Below are 15,000 nucleotides of genomic sequence, written 5' to 3' on the forward strand. Positions count from 1 at the left end.
CCTCACTTCTTCCTCCTTTCTGCTTTCCTTTCTCCTGCTGTTCCTTCCTTCCTCCCTCCGTACTTCCCTCACTTCCTCTCTTTTTCCTCACCTCCTGTCTTCCAGCTGCTTGACATGTAGATCAGTGTGTGACTCTGTGTGTGTGTGTGTGTGTGTGTGTGTGTGTGTGCAGGTACATCCTCCATGCTAAGAAGACAGCGTTTGTGGTGGAACACGACTTCATCATGGCGACCTACCTGGCCGACAGAGTCATCGTGTTCGACGGGACGCCCTCCAAGATGACCGCCGCTAACACGTAACTAACACACACACACACACACACACACACACACAATTTGAGTACAGCGCTCCCTTTGGCAACACTTTTTACTTTATTCTCTCTCTCTCCCTCTCTCTCTCTCTCCACCTGTCTCCCCCCCCCCCTCCCTCTCTATCTCCCTCTCTCTCCCTCTCTCTCTCTCTCTCAGTCCTCAGAGTCTGTTAGCAGGGATGAACAGGTTTCTCTCTCTGCTGGAAATCACGTTCAGACGGGACCCGAACAACTTCAGACCACGCATCAACAAACTCAACTCCATCAAGGTACACACACACACACCTCTAGTATAGCAGAGCGCATGTATTTCAGCTCAGTGTTATTTACCCGTAGCATCGATATATTTTGAACAATAGTATCAATATCGTATACTGTCGACCATAGTAATACCGTATTGTATCGTGACTCATGGAATCGATATCGTATTGTATCATGACTAGTAGAATCGATATCGTATTGTATCATGACTAGTAGAATCGATATCGTATTGTATCGTGATTCAAATCGATATTGTATTGTGACTCAAATCGATACCGTATTGTATCGTGACTCGTAGAATCGATATCGTATTGTATCGTGACTCAAATCGATGCCGTATTGTATCGTGACTAGTAGAATTGATATCGTATTGTATCGTGACTAGTAGAATCGATATCGTATTGTATCGTGACTCGCAGAATCAATATCGTATTGTATCGTGACTTAAATCGATATTGTATTGTATCGTGACTCAAATCGATATCGTATTGTAACGTGACTCATAGAATCGATCTGGTATTGCATCGTGACTCAAATCGATATCGTATTGTATGGTGATTCAAATCGATATCGTATTGTATCGTGACTCAAATCGATATCGTATTGTATCGTGACTCAAATCGATACCGTATTGTATCGTGACTCGTAGAATCGATATCGTATTGTATCGTGACTCAAATCGATATCGTATTGTATCGTGACTCCTAGAATCGATATTGTATTGTATCGTGACTCCTAGAATCGATATTGTATTGTATCGTGACTCAAATCGATATCGTATTGTATCGTGACTCAAATCGATGCCGTATTGTATCGTGACTAGTAGAATTGATATCGTATTGTATCGTGACTAGTAGAATCGATATCGTATTGTATCGTGACTCGCAGAATCAATATCGTATTGTATCGTGACTTAAATCGATATTGTATTGTATCGTGACTCAAATCGATATCGTATTGTAACGTGACTCATAGAATCGATCTGGTATTGCATCGTGACTCAAATCGATATCGTATTGTATGGTGATTCAAATCGATATCGTATTGTATCGTGACTCAAATCGATATCGTATTGTATCGTGACTCAAATCGATATCGTATTGTATTGTGACTCAAATCGATACCGTATTGTATCGTGACTCGTAGAATCGATATCGTATTGTATCGTGACTCAAATCGATATCGTATTGTATCGTGACTCCTAGAATCGATATTGTATTGTATCGTGACTCCTAGAATCGATATTGTATTGTATCGTGACTCCTAGAATCGATATCGTATTGTATCGTGACTCCTAGAATCGATATTGTATTGTATCGTGACTCCTAGAATCGATATCGTATTGTATCGTGACTCAAATCGATATTGTATTGTATCGTGACTCCTAGAATCGATATTGTATTGTATCGTGACTCCTAGAATCGATATTGTATTGTATCGTGACTCAAATCGATATCGTATTGTATCGTGACTCAAATTGATACCATATTGTATCGTGACTCGTAGAATCGATATCGTATTGTATCGTGACTCAAATCGATATCGTATTGTATCGTGACTCAAATTGATATCGTATTGTATCTTGACTCGTAGAATCGATATTGTATCGTGACTCGTAGAATCGACATCGTATTGCATCGTGACTCGTAGAACCGACATCGTAGTGCTTTGTGACTCGTAGAATCGATATCGTATTGCATCGTGACTCGTAGAATCGATATCGTATTGCATCGTGACTCGTAGAATCGATATCGTATTGTAGCGTGACTCAAATCGATATCGTATTGTAGCGTGACTCAAATCGATATCGTATTGTATCGTGACTCCTAGAATCGATATCGTATCCTGACTCAAAATTGATATCATATTGTATCGTGATTCATGATAAAGATATCATATTGTATCGTGACCCAGAGTATTGTGACTCAGTATCTCTCTCTCTCTCTCTCTCTCTCTTCCAGGACACAGAACAGAAGAAGAGCGGCAACTACTTCTTCCTGGACGACTAGGCGGACTTCCTGTCTGACCGACTAGAACTTCCTGCTACGCCCTGGGGCTGCGTTCAACGCCCGGGAACGTTCTGGAGCGCTGAACATCAGAGCGTAGCATTGTGTAACAGTCAGTCTTGACATATATATCATAAATGCAACCAATTGAGCGGCTGGCCTGGGGCTGCGTTCAACAGCCAGCAGCGTGTGGAAGTGTTAAAAAAGAAACAAACAAAAAAAAAAAAGCTGCGCAACATTCTGTAACATTCAGCCTATTATACATACTGGGCTGCAATCAACAGCCAGCAGCGTGTGGAAATGTTAAAAAAAAACAAACAGTGCATTACATTCTGTGTCACCCAGCCTGTACATACTGGGCTGCATTCACAAGCCAGCGATGTTGTGGAACGTTAGAAAACAGCATTCTTAAACACCCATGTATTTACAATAAAGACAGCTGATACTACCTGATACAAGAGACGTATTGTCTGTTCTGTTTGATGTCATTCTACGGTAATAATGCCCTGGGTTGTGTTCAGGAACACTGAATACACTGTTCTGCAGCGTTACACAACACTCTGCAACACTAACACACTGCTGAAATACCCTCAGCATTACATTCAGTCTGCGTTGGACAGCTTAAAGAGTAACGAAACCTCAAACCCAAATCTGTGTAAAGCCTGACATCTGAAGGTAAAAAGCATGCTACTGAAATGGCCATCTGCTATTGGCTGATCTGTGGTGCCGGGTGATGATGTCACCTTCGATAGAGTACAACAGGTTTGAATCCCAGCTCTCTCACTCTGAGGTGTTTCCACGTTGTCAGCAGTGTGAAGACTGGTAGAAATAAGGTGATGAACCTGAACTGAGAAACAGCTCAGCAGGATCAGCAGCTGGTCTCTCTCTCTCGGTCTCTACCTGACAGTCTGAGTGTCGGTTCGATTCCTGATGGAGAGAAACGTTCCTAAAACCAGTCTGCAGTGTCTTTAATGACTGGTGAACACACACACTGCCTCCTACAGGCCACTGCAAAGAAATACACAGCAGGTTCATACTGATCCTACAGGCAGTTAGACAGGTACAATACAGAGAGAGATACTAAATGTAACTGACTACATGTGGAGAGACAAACGCTAAATGTAAGACCCTATGTGGAAATCAAATCAACAAAACTAGACTCCATACTGGCCCTGAGTACAAGTAATTCTTACACCTATAGGTAGGAGGTGGTTCTGTGTTTATCCCGCAGTTGAGGGACCCGTGTTCTCAGACAGATCCCGGGTCTGTGTTGACGGCGCCGTTACACCACCGGGTGTCCTTCACACTCTCAGCTCTTGACTCCTGGTGTTCACTTCAAAACCGTAGAGAAGAGACAGGGCTCGAACCCTGACTACAACTCCAACTCTTCAATGCAGCCGCTCTTCCCATCGAGCCACCGAGTCCTTTCACTTCTTTGGTTATTCTCTGAGAGCTTTTCAGTCTTTCCTCTGGGTGTCCGCTTTCAAAACTCACCGACCTGCTCAGGCTCGAACCCACAACCTTAAAATCTTCAGGTAGCCGTCCAACTCCATAAGCCACTGGGTTTCTTCTCAGAGGTTTTCAGTCTTTGCTTGGGATGTTTGCTTTTCAAAAGTTCCTGCCAACCCAAGAGTGCAAGCTGGGCCTAAACCTTCAACCTCAAAAGTTTCCAGCAGCTGTCTAGCACTTTGAGCCACTGGGTCAAACTACTTCAGAACGTTTTCAGTCTTTAAACTTTACTCGCGACCCAAGAGAGGAAAGTGGGCCGAACCCTTGAACCCAGAACCCTTCAAAGAGCGTAAACTGCTGTCCAGCACTTTGAGCCGCTGGGTCAACCTGCATCTTTGCTTGTTTTCTCAGAGCTTTTCAGTCTTTGTTCACATTCAAAATTCACTGACCTGCTCAGGTTCGAACTCACAACCTTAAAATCTTCAGGTAGCCGTCCAACTCTATAAGCCACTGGGTCAAACTGCTTCCAAGGTTTCTTCTCAGAGTTTTTCAGTCTTTGCTTGGGATTTTGGCTTTCAAAAGTTCCTGCCAACCCAAGAGTGCAAGCTGGGTCTAAACCTTAGAACCCAGAACCTCAAAAGTTTCAAGCAGCTTGTCTAGCACTTTTGAGCCACTGGGTCAAACTGCTTCAGGACATTTTATCTCAGTCTTTGCTTGGGATGTTGGCTTTCAAACTTTACTTGCCCACCCAAGAGAGGAAAGTGGGCCGAACCCTTGAACCCAGAACCCTGCAAACTGCTGTCCAGCGCTTTCAGCCGCTGGGTCAAACTGCATCTTTTCTTGTTTTCTCAGAGCTTTTCAGTCTTTCCTCTGGATGTCCTGAAAACCAGATTTGAGCCCAAAACTTGGAACTGTGCCCAGAAGTTCATAAACCGAACGCTTTCTGGTCTTTCCCCTGGCTGTTGGCTCTGCTGTTAAGAAATGAGGTCGGGTGTCTTAAACCTAGCATACTCTGTGTATTTGCTCATCACAGTGAGCTTACAGGTAGTTCAACTTGCAGTCTTGTTCTCGGACTGGACTTCTCTCTTCTGGATCCCGGCTCTCAAAACAGAATTGGCACTCAGGATCGGACAGTGCGTCTCCCAGACTTTGTGTTCAGATCCGTTTCCTTTGACAGCACTCGCAGAGACTGAGGATACTGGAAAATGAAATAACTAAAGGAAGGTGTGGCCTTGTTTTCCTGTGTTAGAAGCATTTATTGTTCGCATGAAAGAGACTGAGATTGTGGGGAAACCTAGTGGCTCAGTTGGAATCCAACCTGGGATCTGTACTGTCGACTGTCCAGTAGAGCAGTAATGTTGATCTTAGAAATAAATAATCCTAAAGAACCAAAAGATTCAGATTGTGGCAGAACATTTAAGGAAATAACAAATTTTGTTTCTATTCTACTCCATTCATTCTCCTAGGGCTGGGCCATAATTCAATATTATCGTTTATCGTTTTTCAGTGGAATCATATCGTGATGATATGAAGATATTTTGATATCATGACACACATTTCTGCTGTCTAAATTGATGATGACAAGCAAATTTTACTTAGAAACTGATAAAATGAGGTATGGTAGGAATATTATTTGAAAATTTCAGTTTTGTTTGACACCACACCTAACATCACCATTCGGTTCAATGAGATGAACATTCATTTGATTATTTAACGTGATTTTGCATACATGAACCATATCGTGATGTATATTGATATCGAGAAAAATCCTTATGATTATCATGATATTGATTTCAACCATATCGCCCAGCCCTACATTCTCCCATTGAGAGGCTGTGGGTTTGTACAGCGACGCTGCTGCCACCTAGTGGTTTTGTTGTGCTCATCCTGAACAGACAACAGTGTCTCTATTAGCGTCTGAATGATGTTACATTTTTTTAATTGCTGGTGTTCCCCTTTAATTGGAAGCAGGATACAGCTGGAAAGTCTTTCTAAAAGGTAAAACACTGTTATGGGGAAAGTAAAGGCAGAGACAGAATATTTATCCAGTGAGTAAAGTGCTTTTTTTGTAGCAAATGTTCATTAACCGTCTTTATCTGTGATTTAACCTCCTCAAGCTGGAGACTTTGCTTCATCAAAAGGCCGACAGACAGACAGACAGACAGCTCCACATGGACTACATTTTATTTATTCAACCTCATAGAAAAATCCAACAGAAAAGTAAACAGCCTTTGTTCTGTACAGCACTGCTTTCTGAACTGAGAGCATAGAGAAACAAATAAAGAAAACAACATAAGTAAGGCACTCAATCGGAAGAGAGAGAGAGAGAGAGAGAGAGAGAGAGAGAGAGAGAGAGAGAGAGAGAGAGAGAGAGAGACGATAAGAGTTTTCCGTTTTGGTTCAAAGTGAGAAGAGAGAAAGAAAACGGAAGAGAAACGAGAAAAAAAAAAATCATAAACCAAACAGGTAAATAAAACCACCCCGCACCAGGATGGACGCAAACACAACCAACCATGAAGAAGCTAATGCTAACGGTTTCACGCTAAGCGCCGGGACCAGAGCCGCGCGCACACACACACACAGTTTGGCTAATGTTGTTTTCATAGGCTGTCATGCAAATCTTAAAGCCGTTGTTGAGTAAGTGCTGATTTCATGCCAGCTGATTTTTTTTATCGATTACAGTAATACAGACTTTATGCCAGAGCTTTTTTTTAAGCTAGCAGCGCTAACAGATGCTAACAGGAAGTGCTGGCTCCTGTTCAGACTACTGAAAACCTGGCTATCGCTCTGAAGCCATAGCCAGGTTTATGCTGCGTTCCGGAGATGACGAAAAGTCGGAAAATTTCGGCTTTCTGCGAGGAAAAAAAAACGCGACTCAGCTCTACTCAGCTTTACTGTTCACATGTTTATAATCCTCAAAATACTCTGAAGTTCCATTTACAGCACCACATGACCTTAAGTCGTCAAAACACCCGTGTGGTAAAAGGTTATGAATTTGACAGTTGCTAACGTTCCATGCTAACTAGCTAGTGAACGCGGCTTAACATCCTTGTCGTAACACTAGCTGTTGCCGGGGGAACAGGAGGTTTTGAGTTCTCTCGTGGTTTTTCCGAAGAGTTACGAGCTAGCGGCTGGGAATTTTGGACTTCCGACTTCGGAACGGAGCTCGGCGTTAGCGGCAGGGAAAGGCGAGACAACAATGGCGGCTGCAGATATGAACCCGATACTCCGAACTACCGGCGGCTCTGGTCCGGACCGGGGACGAGAAGAGTCGATTTTGTTCGATCGGAAGTATCCATTTTCTAAGCGGAATTGATTTGACTTGCTGCGGTGCATGCTGGGGGGGGAAGAGACAAAACCGGCCAATCCGGACGACGCCTTTGTGTTTCCTCGATCCGATCCGCCGGTCGGATCTGCAGGTGCTAATGGGGTGACACGAAAAAGGAAGGAAGTGATGGGAGGGAGAGAAGGGTCGACAGGAAGCAGGAAGTGTCTGATTAGGAATCTATGGAAGCCCCGTGTGTCCAAACGACCTGGGAAAACAAAAATCACCTTCCTGTGTCCCTCTCCTCTCATTGGCCGGGGGCTAGTGGCCCCTGCCACTCCCTTGGTGCGTGGGGTTATAGTGACTAAACCCCGTCACTTCTCCACCTCGCCTGCTCCTGTACACCCCCGCCCTGTCGTAGCTCTCGCCCCCGCCCCCCCTCCCCCTCCCTCTTCCTCTTCCTCTTCCTCCTCCTCCTCCTCGGTAGTACTTCCTCGCTCCTCTCTGGTTGGAGCTCGCCGGTTCGAGCCGCTCAGACTCCTCCCAGCTGTCCACCGTGCTGCAGCCGACCGACAGGGGCGGCCCCATGGCGACGCGCGGCCTGACCCCCCCCGGGCCGGGCGCCGCCCCCCCCAGAGGAACGAACGCTTTGATGGGGTTGGCCGGATTGTGGCGGCCCCGGTAGGTCTGGGACAGGTGGTTGTTGCCGCTCGCCTGTGAGATGACGTCGTATACGGCCGGCGGGATGGGGCCGTCGCCGGGCGGAAGCACGGTCGCCATGGTGACAGAGACATCCTTAAATTTGGACTCTGGGACCCATTTGACCTGAGAGAGAGAGGAACAGGGGGTTAAAATACTACTACTACTACTACTATGCTTTATTCATAGAGCACTTATCAAGGTGTTACAAAGTGGATAAATAACACCAGGATAAATAAAACCAATTATGTTACATTTATTACATTTCTTTTATGTAAACTATTATTTGTGTCTCTGTGGTTTTTGTATAGCTGTGGAGATGAATACATGATTTATGCGTGTGTGTGTGTGTGTGTGTGTGTGTGTGTGTGTGTGTGTGTGTGTGTGTGTGTGTGTGTGTGTGTGTGTGTGTGTGTGTGTGTGTGTGGTCCTTACTATGGGTGTATTGTTGAGCGGAGGGTCCACCAGCAGCACCGGTCTGGTCAGGCTCTCTCCCTGCTCCTTCTGGGTCAGCGCTGATGGGACAAAAGCAAGACCATCACACTACTGAAAATGACTGACAGAGACAGATACATTTAATACATGCAAACCAGGCAGTGCAACACATTGTAATCCATGCATTTTCATTCTTTCCATTCGTGTATTTCGAATTAATACATTCTTGTGTTGTAATAATCGGGTTTAATAATTTGCTGTATTCTCATTCTATTTTTCTTCTACTGTATCCTATTACTTTTTGCTGCTGCAACAAAGCAATTTCCCCAGTGGGATCATTAAAGCTGCACTGGGCAGTTTTGCATGTTGGCGGCCCCATATGGAAATTTAAGGACTTCAATACCTAGAACTCCTGTCTGTGCTGCTTTATACCAAAGGAAACCAACGGGACAAGAGAGGAAGAGATCTAACTTTGGTGAGTCCAATTTGTGATTTATCTTTGTTATTTTATATGCATTATTTGACAGATAAACAGCCAAATGTCGTCTCTGAAAACCCCCAACATACCATGAATGGACACAGCAGGAACCGCGGGCGTAGCACCGCTGCCGTTAGTGGCGGTGGAGCCCTCCAGAGGACCGGGGCCTCGGCCGGGGCCCGGGCCAGGGGCCGGCTCCCCGTTGGCGGGCTGAAACTGCGCCGTCGCCCCCCGGCTGCCCTGGAGCTCCGCGGCGCAGGTGGAAGACGGGTGTCCCAGCGAGGCGGAGGGGTACTGGGGCGGGTCGGCGGGGTACGACGGGTGTCCCGGGGCTTGACCCGGGGCGTAACCCTGAGACGAGGGCTGGGGCGGGGAGTAGGGCGGCGGGGTGGGGTACTGCACCGGGTGGCCCGGGTTCCTGGGCGGGGGCACCTGGTGCTGTTGCCACGGCAGCGACGGGCAGGACATCCTGTGGGGCGGGGGCTGGGCGATGGGGTAGCCGGACAGGTTAAAGGGGGGTTCACCGGGATGGGGGGGGTTTTCGGGGGCAGAGGCCTGCGGGGGGGCGGGGCGGTCGTACTGGGGAGCGGCCGGCGCCGGACCGGGAGGAGGGTGCTGGGGCGGCACGCACCCGGGGAGGCTGGCGCCAACAAAGTGGGGGTAGGGGGAAGGAGAGGGGGAGGCGGGGGAGGGCGGGGAGGGGGTGCGGGAGGGGAGCTTGGCGTGTGCGGCGTAGGCGTGCCGGAGCGGGAGGAGGTAGATGCAGGGGGAGAATATGGGGTTGGTGAACGCCTGGACAGGACAGGACAGGAGAGAGGAGGAGCAGCGGTCAATCTCTGGGTTCTTCATCTGTTTTATTCCACTTTATATGAACTGCTGCTGTACAGTGAAGCATGGTGACTCATACAGAAAACTCCCAGCAACCATCACCGAGAAACGGCTCTGTACAAATGTCTAAATATTTAAGACCAAGGTTAGAAAAACAGAGATATCTAACGGTGATATATGATATAATTCTCTCCTGCAGTAACTTTTGTTTCATTATATTTCTGTCAAAGTTAGAATGAAACAAAATTATTTCTACTATCGCCATAGTCATTGTTGACTGAATGACTGAATAAAATGTTCGTTAACAAGCGTTTTTGTCCTTAACTTCATGATGAGATTACTACTGGAGAGGATACAACCAATAAGCTAATCAATAATGTGATGTTAGCTGCTTGAGACGGTAACAGTTTGGTTCCAGGCTGAAATCTCTACCGTTAACTAGACAGCTAGTCAGAAAAAATGTCTGACTGTCAAATAATGGACAGTCATAAAGTCCTTGGCTGACCAAACTCTTACAGGCTGGACCCTGTAGATTTCTCTTACCTTGACTCCCAGGTTGAAGAAAAACCTCAGAACATTTACATCTGTGGAGAAAGAGACAAATGTAATTTTGTTTGAATTTAACCTCATTGTGCCGTGTTAAACGTAACCAAACTAAGCGTAAATGCAACAATGTAACTTGTCCCCTGACTTGGAACAAAGCCAACGCACAATAGGTTTGAAAACACTCTGAAGCAGTGGTTCCCAACTCCGGCCCTCAGGACCCCGAGTACTGCTGATTTTCTATCCCACCAGCTAGTTAATCGGATTCACCTGGTGTCCCAGGTCTAAATCTGTCCCAATCAGACAGCTAGAATGAAACCCAGTAGTATTTGGGGTCCTGAGGGCCAGAATTGGGAACCACAGAGCTAGACAAAAACATCTTCTTCTGCCCAACTCACCGCGGGGCAGGTCGTCTCCTGCCTGGCTGTAAGAGTAGGGCGGGGTGGGGGCTGGGCCTCCTTTCTCTTCCTGGGGGAAGCCTGGGTAGAGGAGGTCCTGGTAGAGCTGGGACAACTGCTGCAGTGGAACGGCTCCTGGGACAGACTGGGACGGGACGAGCTGGTGGTGGGGTGGAGGAGGTGAGGGTTGGAAGTGGGGGTGATAAGAGGGGTGAGGAGGATGGGACTGTTGAGAGGGAGGATGGGCCGGGGAGTCGGGCTGATGCTGGGGGTTCTGAGATGGAGCGGGCTGGACCTCCGTTTGAGACTGGGTGCTGGAGGCCTGGGTTTGGAGAGAGGGGTGGGACTGGGAGGGGGAGAGAGAGAGGGAGGGGTGTGGGAGCTGGGAGGGGTGGGGAGGTTGGGCAGGGTGGCCTTGGGGATGGAGATGGGGCTGGGTGACTGGAGGCTGGGGCTGGACGAGGGCAGTGGCAGAGGGGGGAAGAGACGCCTGGGAGGCGTGGGGGTAGGAGGCTCCTGGAGCAGGGTGAGAGGATTGGGCCTGGGCTGCCTCAGGGTGGGGCTGGGCCTGGGATGGGTACTGGTACTGGGGCTGGAGGTGGGAGGCCTGGATCTGGGGCAAAGAGGCCTGGGTCTGGGGGTGAAAGGTCTGGGGGAATGAGGTCTGGGTCTGGGGGAATGAGATCTGGGTCTGGGGGAAAGAGGTCTGGGGCAGAGTGGCCTGGGACAAAGAAGTCTGGGTCTGGTGAAGACAGACCTGGGACAAAGAAGCCTGGCCCTGGATGTAGGGTAGAGCAGCCTGGGGCAAAGAGGTCTGGGTCTGGGTATGAGGCACAGAGACCTGGGGCAAAGAAGTCTGGGTCTGGGAGAGAGAGGCCTGGGCTTGGGGCAAAGAGGCCTGTGCTTGGGGCAAAGAGGCCTGTGCTTGGGGAAAAGAGGCCTGGGGCAAAGAGGACTGGGTCTGGGGGAAAGAGTCCTGAGGCAGAGCGGCCTGGGACAAAGAAGTCTGGGTCTGGGGAAGAGAGACCTGGGGCAAAGAAGCCTGGACCTGGATATGGGACAGAGCAGCCTGGGGCAAAGAGGTGTGGGCCTGGGGGAGAAAGGCCTGGGCCTGGGGGAGAAAGGTCTGGACCTGGTGGGTATGAGATGCAGAAGCAGTCGGGGTGCCTCCGGTATTCTGCAAAACATCTGCAGAAAAAAACAGAAGAGTGTAAGACTGAGGTAGAGACGAGAGTACCAAGTCAGACCAGGACTAACGTTTTTACTATCAGTCAGTTTAGACCAGCAGCTAGTGTAGGTCACTCTGTCAGTCCCCAAAATTTCAAAAACTTTCAGAAAACGAACTGCGATGTGATTGGAAAAGTCTTTACTCAGTAGTAGAAATATCAAGTAAACTGATTTCTTACCTGGGGGGTACACTGGAGCTGGCGGCGCCTCACGGACTGGAGGAGCATGATGGAGGAGAGAGGGAGAGGAGGAGATCTGGGTTGAGCAGGAAGGACTGGCGGGGCGAGGAAGGGAGGGGTGGGAGAGGAAGCCCTGCGCCGCGACCGGGGAGGGAGCGATGGGGGCGATGAAGGTGGGAGGCGAAACCGAAGAGGACGGGGGAGGAGGGGAGACAGACGGATTAGGAGGAAGAGAAGAAGGAGAAGGAGGAGGCATGGCGGGTTTAGGAGAGGGAGGGAGGGCGGGAGGAGGAGGAGTCGAGGAGGACAAGGAGGCCGGGGGGAGGGCAGGGGTGACGAGGGAGATGAGAGAGGCGGAGGAGGGGACAGACTGGGGTGGGACGCTGCCGGTTACAGACGCGTAGGACTGAGCGCTTGTTTTGGCGCTCGGGGCGGCGCAGGTGGGCGGAGCAACGGCGGGGGCAGAAGTGGCCGACAGAGCAGGGGGAGCTTTGACCGGCAGGCCTGAAGCCGAGGTAGAAGCCGCAGTGTTCAGGTTCGGTGTCGGAGCCTTGAGTTTGCCCGGCCGAGTTAGATTCGCGTCAGAATTTGTGGGGAGGGCGGCAGAGGGTTTTGGGGTGGGATCGGCGGCGGCGGCGGGCGGGGCACGAAGGGTGGGGCTGGGAAGTGTAGCAGCAGCGGCGGCGGTGCTCATAGTAGTAGGCGCAGTAGCAGCAGTAGTGGTTGTCAGTGGCGGGCTGGAGGACTTGGGTCTCTCGCCGGCAGGGAGAGACGCAGCTCTGAGGTCTTCCACTGGACTCTTCTACGAAAGCAAAGAAGAAAACGTCACTGTTGCCGCCACGTGACGTAAAGTGCCTTCTGGCGGCCATGTTGGAGGTCCTCGAATCTTAGCAATAATGCCTGCTGATCGCAATTCAAATCTTAGGACTTCTCAAGGACTTAGGACTTCTTGGTACGTCTCAACAGAATTAAACAGACGATTCTGTTTCTGACTGAACCGATCATTTCATCACTGATCCATCTGATTGATTTAGTGTTTAGATAATGTCAGCTTGTTAGCTAGCTAACCATAGCATCTGGTCAGCTAACCATCACTGTCTTGTTGTTAACACATCTGATTAGCACACTAGCTAACGTAGCTAGTAGCAGCTAGCGTTAGCATGTTCACATTAACACCAGTGTGTTTGCTGGAGTAGAGACTAGGACAGTTTACTAGACAAGATAGCCATTATTAGCAAACAGCAAATTCTCTAATAGACTCCAAGATGGTGTCAGACATGCTTACTAGGAGATTTCTGATGCAACTGCAAAGTCCATGGGTAATTTTTCAACAATTCATTTCATAATTCTCCCTCTTTCCATTTTTAAAATAAAAACTAATCACCACAATAACTGTGGTCTGATACTATGACTTTCACTCCTTTGGTATAAAGAAAGCTGAGTGTTTGAACGTACAGTGTTTGTGTTTCTCTGAGATCTTCTCTTCTCCCCTCCCTTCCGCCCTCCTTCACTCTGGATTGAAGGCTGGGTCTGTGGGGAGAAAAATATATTTACTCCATTTATTCATACATGATCTATACATACAAAGTTGGCGTTGGACTCTGGCAAGGATGCCCGCTGTCCCCTCTCCTGTTTGTGATATTCACGGACAGGATATCAAGGCACAGCCGAAGTCTGGAGAGAGTCCAGCTCGCACTAGAATGGCATCTCTTGCTGTTTGCGGATGATGTCGTACTTTTGTCCGATGGAACGGTTTAGGATCCAAGCTTAAGGCCATGGTTCTCTCTTGGAAAAAGGTGGCTTGTCCCATTCAGGTGAGGGGGAGAGCAGCTGCCCCAATGGAGGGTTCAGGTATCTCGGGGTTTTATTCACCAGTGACGGAAAAAGGGATGATGAGATTGACCGCTGGTTCAGTGTATCGGGCCGTGCTGAAGAGAGAGCTCAGACACAAAGGAAAGCTCTCGATTTACCATTTACTAGATTCATTTCAGTCCATCCAGGTACTAAGATACATTTTGCCACTCATCCGTAATGTCCTCAACTCTTCAGTTTAAGTCTAGTGTATCTGGTATCCATTTTCTTGGACATTCTCAGTCAGTCTGTTCCAACCTTCTCCTATGGTCACAAGCTTTGGGTAGAGACCGAAAGAATGAGGTCACAAATACAAGCCAAAGTGAGGCTCCTCCGTGGGGCAGCTGACCTCACTCTTCGGAACCTCTGAGTCGAACTGCTGCTCCTACACATTAAGTGGAGTCAGTTGAGGAGATTCAGGCACTTGGTAAGAAATGGAGAGATGACCTGCAGCTAGAAAATGGATGGATGAATGGATGGATGGATGGATTTCTGTCTCCTTATGAGCCTGTGCGCAGCCCGAGGTCCTCAGGTGGGGCCCTCCTGGATGTCCCAAGGTCACGACTAGTGACTAAAGGCGATCGGGTTTTCGCTATCCGAGCTCCAAGACTCTGGAACGCCCTACCTGAGGCTATCCGACGAGCTGATTCTGTATCATCTTTTAAATCGCTTTTAAAAACACACTTGTCTAAAAAAGCCTTTCCTTAATCCTGTGGCTGTTTCTTTGTTGTGTTATCTTTTAAATCTCTCTTGATTACATACTTGTTTATAATATTGCTTTAGATTTTTAGCCTTTCCTTTGTAAATCCTCTGTGTGCTGTGCTCTTTTAAATTGTGTTGATTCTTTTATTTTAATTTTAATGGTTTTACTTCGTTAACCCTCTGTTACTGTGCTCTTTTAAATGGTGTGGTTTCTCTTTCACTCTCATTTCATTTTTATTGTAATTTGTTTTAATCTTGTAAAGCACTTTGTAACTTGTGTCTATAAATAAAGTTTATTATTACTTATTATTATTATTATTATGGATGCGTTACATTTGGGGTTGAAACCCTTGAAATAATCAAGCACAG

At 47.9% G+C, this 15,000-nt stretch overlaps 2 protein-coding genes across 2 annotated transcripts in view; one reads left to right on the forward strand and one right to left on the reverse strand.

The window, feature by feature from the left end:
• The window catches only part of LOC139667313 (ATP-binding cassette sub-family E member 1-like), a 6,319-nt gene extending 3,284 nt beyond the window's left edge, over positions 1-3,035 (forward strand). The window contains exons 4-6 of the mRNA XM_071546765.1: positions 173-295; positions 468-579; positions 2,533-3,035. Of these exons, the coding sequence (XP_071402866.1) occupies positions 173-295; positions 468-579; positions 2,533-2,580 (283 nt within the window). The 3' untranslated portion in view covers positions 2,581-3,035. The remainder of the gene's footprint in view (positions 1-172; positions 296-467; positions 580-2,532) is intronic.
• A 3,163-nt stretch (positions 3,036-6,198) lies between these two features.
• Positions 6,199-15,000, reverse strand: part of LOC139667303 (proline-rich protein 36-like) — a 20,011-nt gene continuing 11,209 nt past the window's right edge. Inside the window, exons 15-21 of the mRNA XM_071546750.1 lie at positions 13,534-13,608; positions 12,079-12,880; positions 10,673-11,860; positions 10,275-10,315; positions 8,993-9,695; positions 8,426-8,505; positions 6,199-8,116 (exon numbers count right to left, since the gene is read on the reverse strand). Coding sequence (XP_071402851.1) covers positions 7,613-8,116; positions 8,426-8,505; positions 8,993-9,695; positions 10,275-10,315; positions 10,673-11,860; positions 12,079-12,880; positions 13,534-13,608 — 3,393 coding nt within the window. The 3' untranslated portion in view covers positions 6,199-7,612. The remainder of the gene's footprint in view (positions 8,117-8,425; positions 8,506-8,992; positions 9,696-10,274; positions 10,316-10,672; positions 11,861-12,078; positions 12,881-13,533; positions 13,609-15,000) is intronic.

The sequence above is a fragment of the Centroberyx affinis genome, unplaced genomic scaffold (assembly GCF_046629955.1).
Source record: "Centroberyx affinis isolate AG114_WGS23_722 - 3 ecotype Tasmania unplaced genomic scaffold, CSIRO-AGI_Caff_v1 ptg005443l_1, whole genome shotgun sequence".
In the NCBI taxonomy this organism is placed as follows: domain Eukaryota; kingdom Metazoa; phylum Chordata; class Actinopteri; order Beryciformes; family Berycidae; genus Centroberyx; species Centroberyx affinis.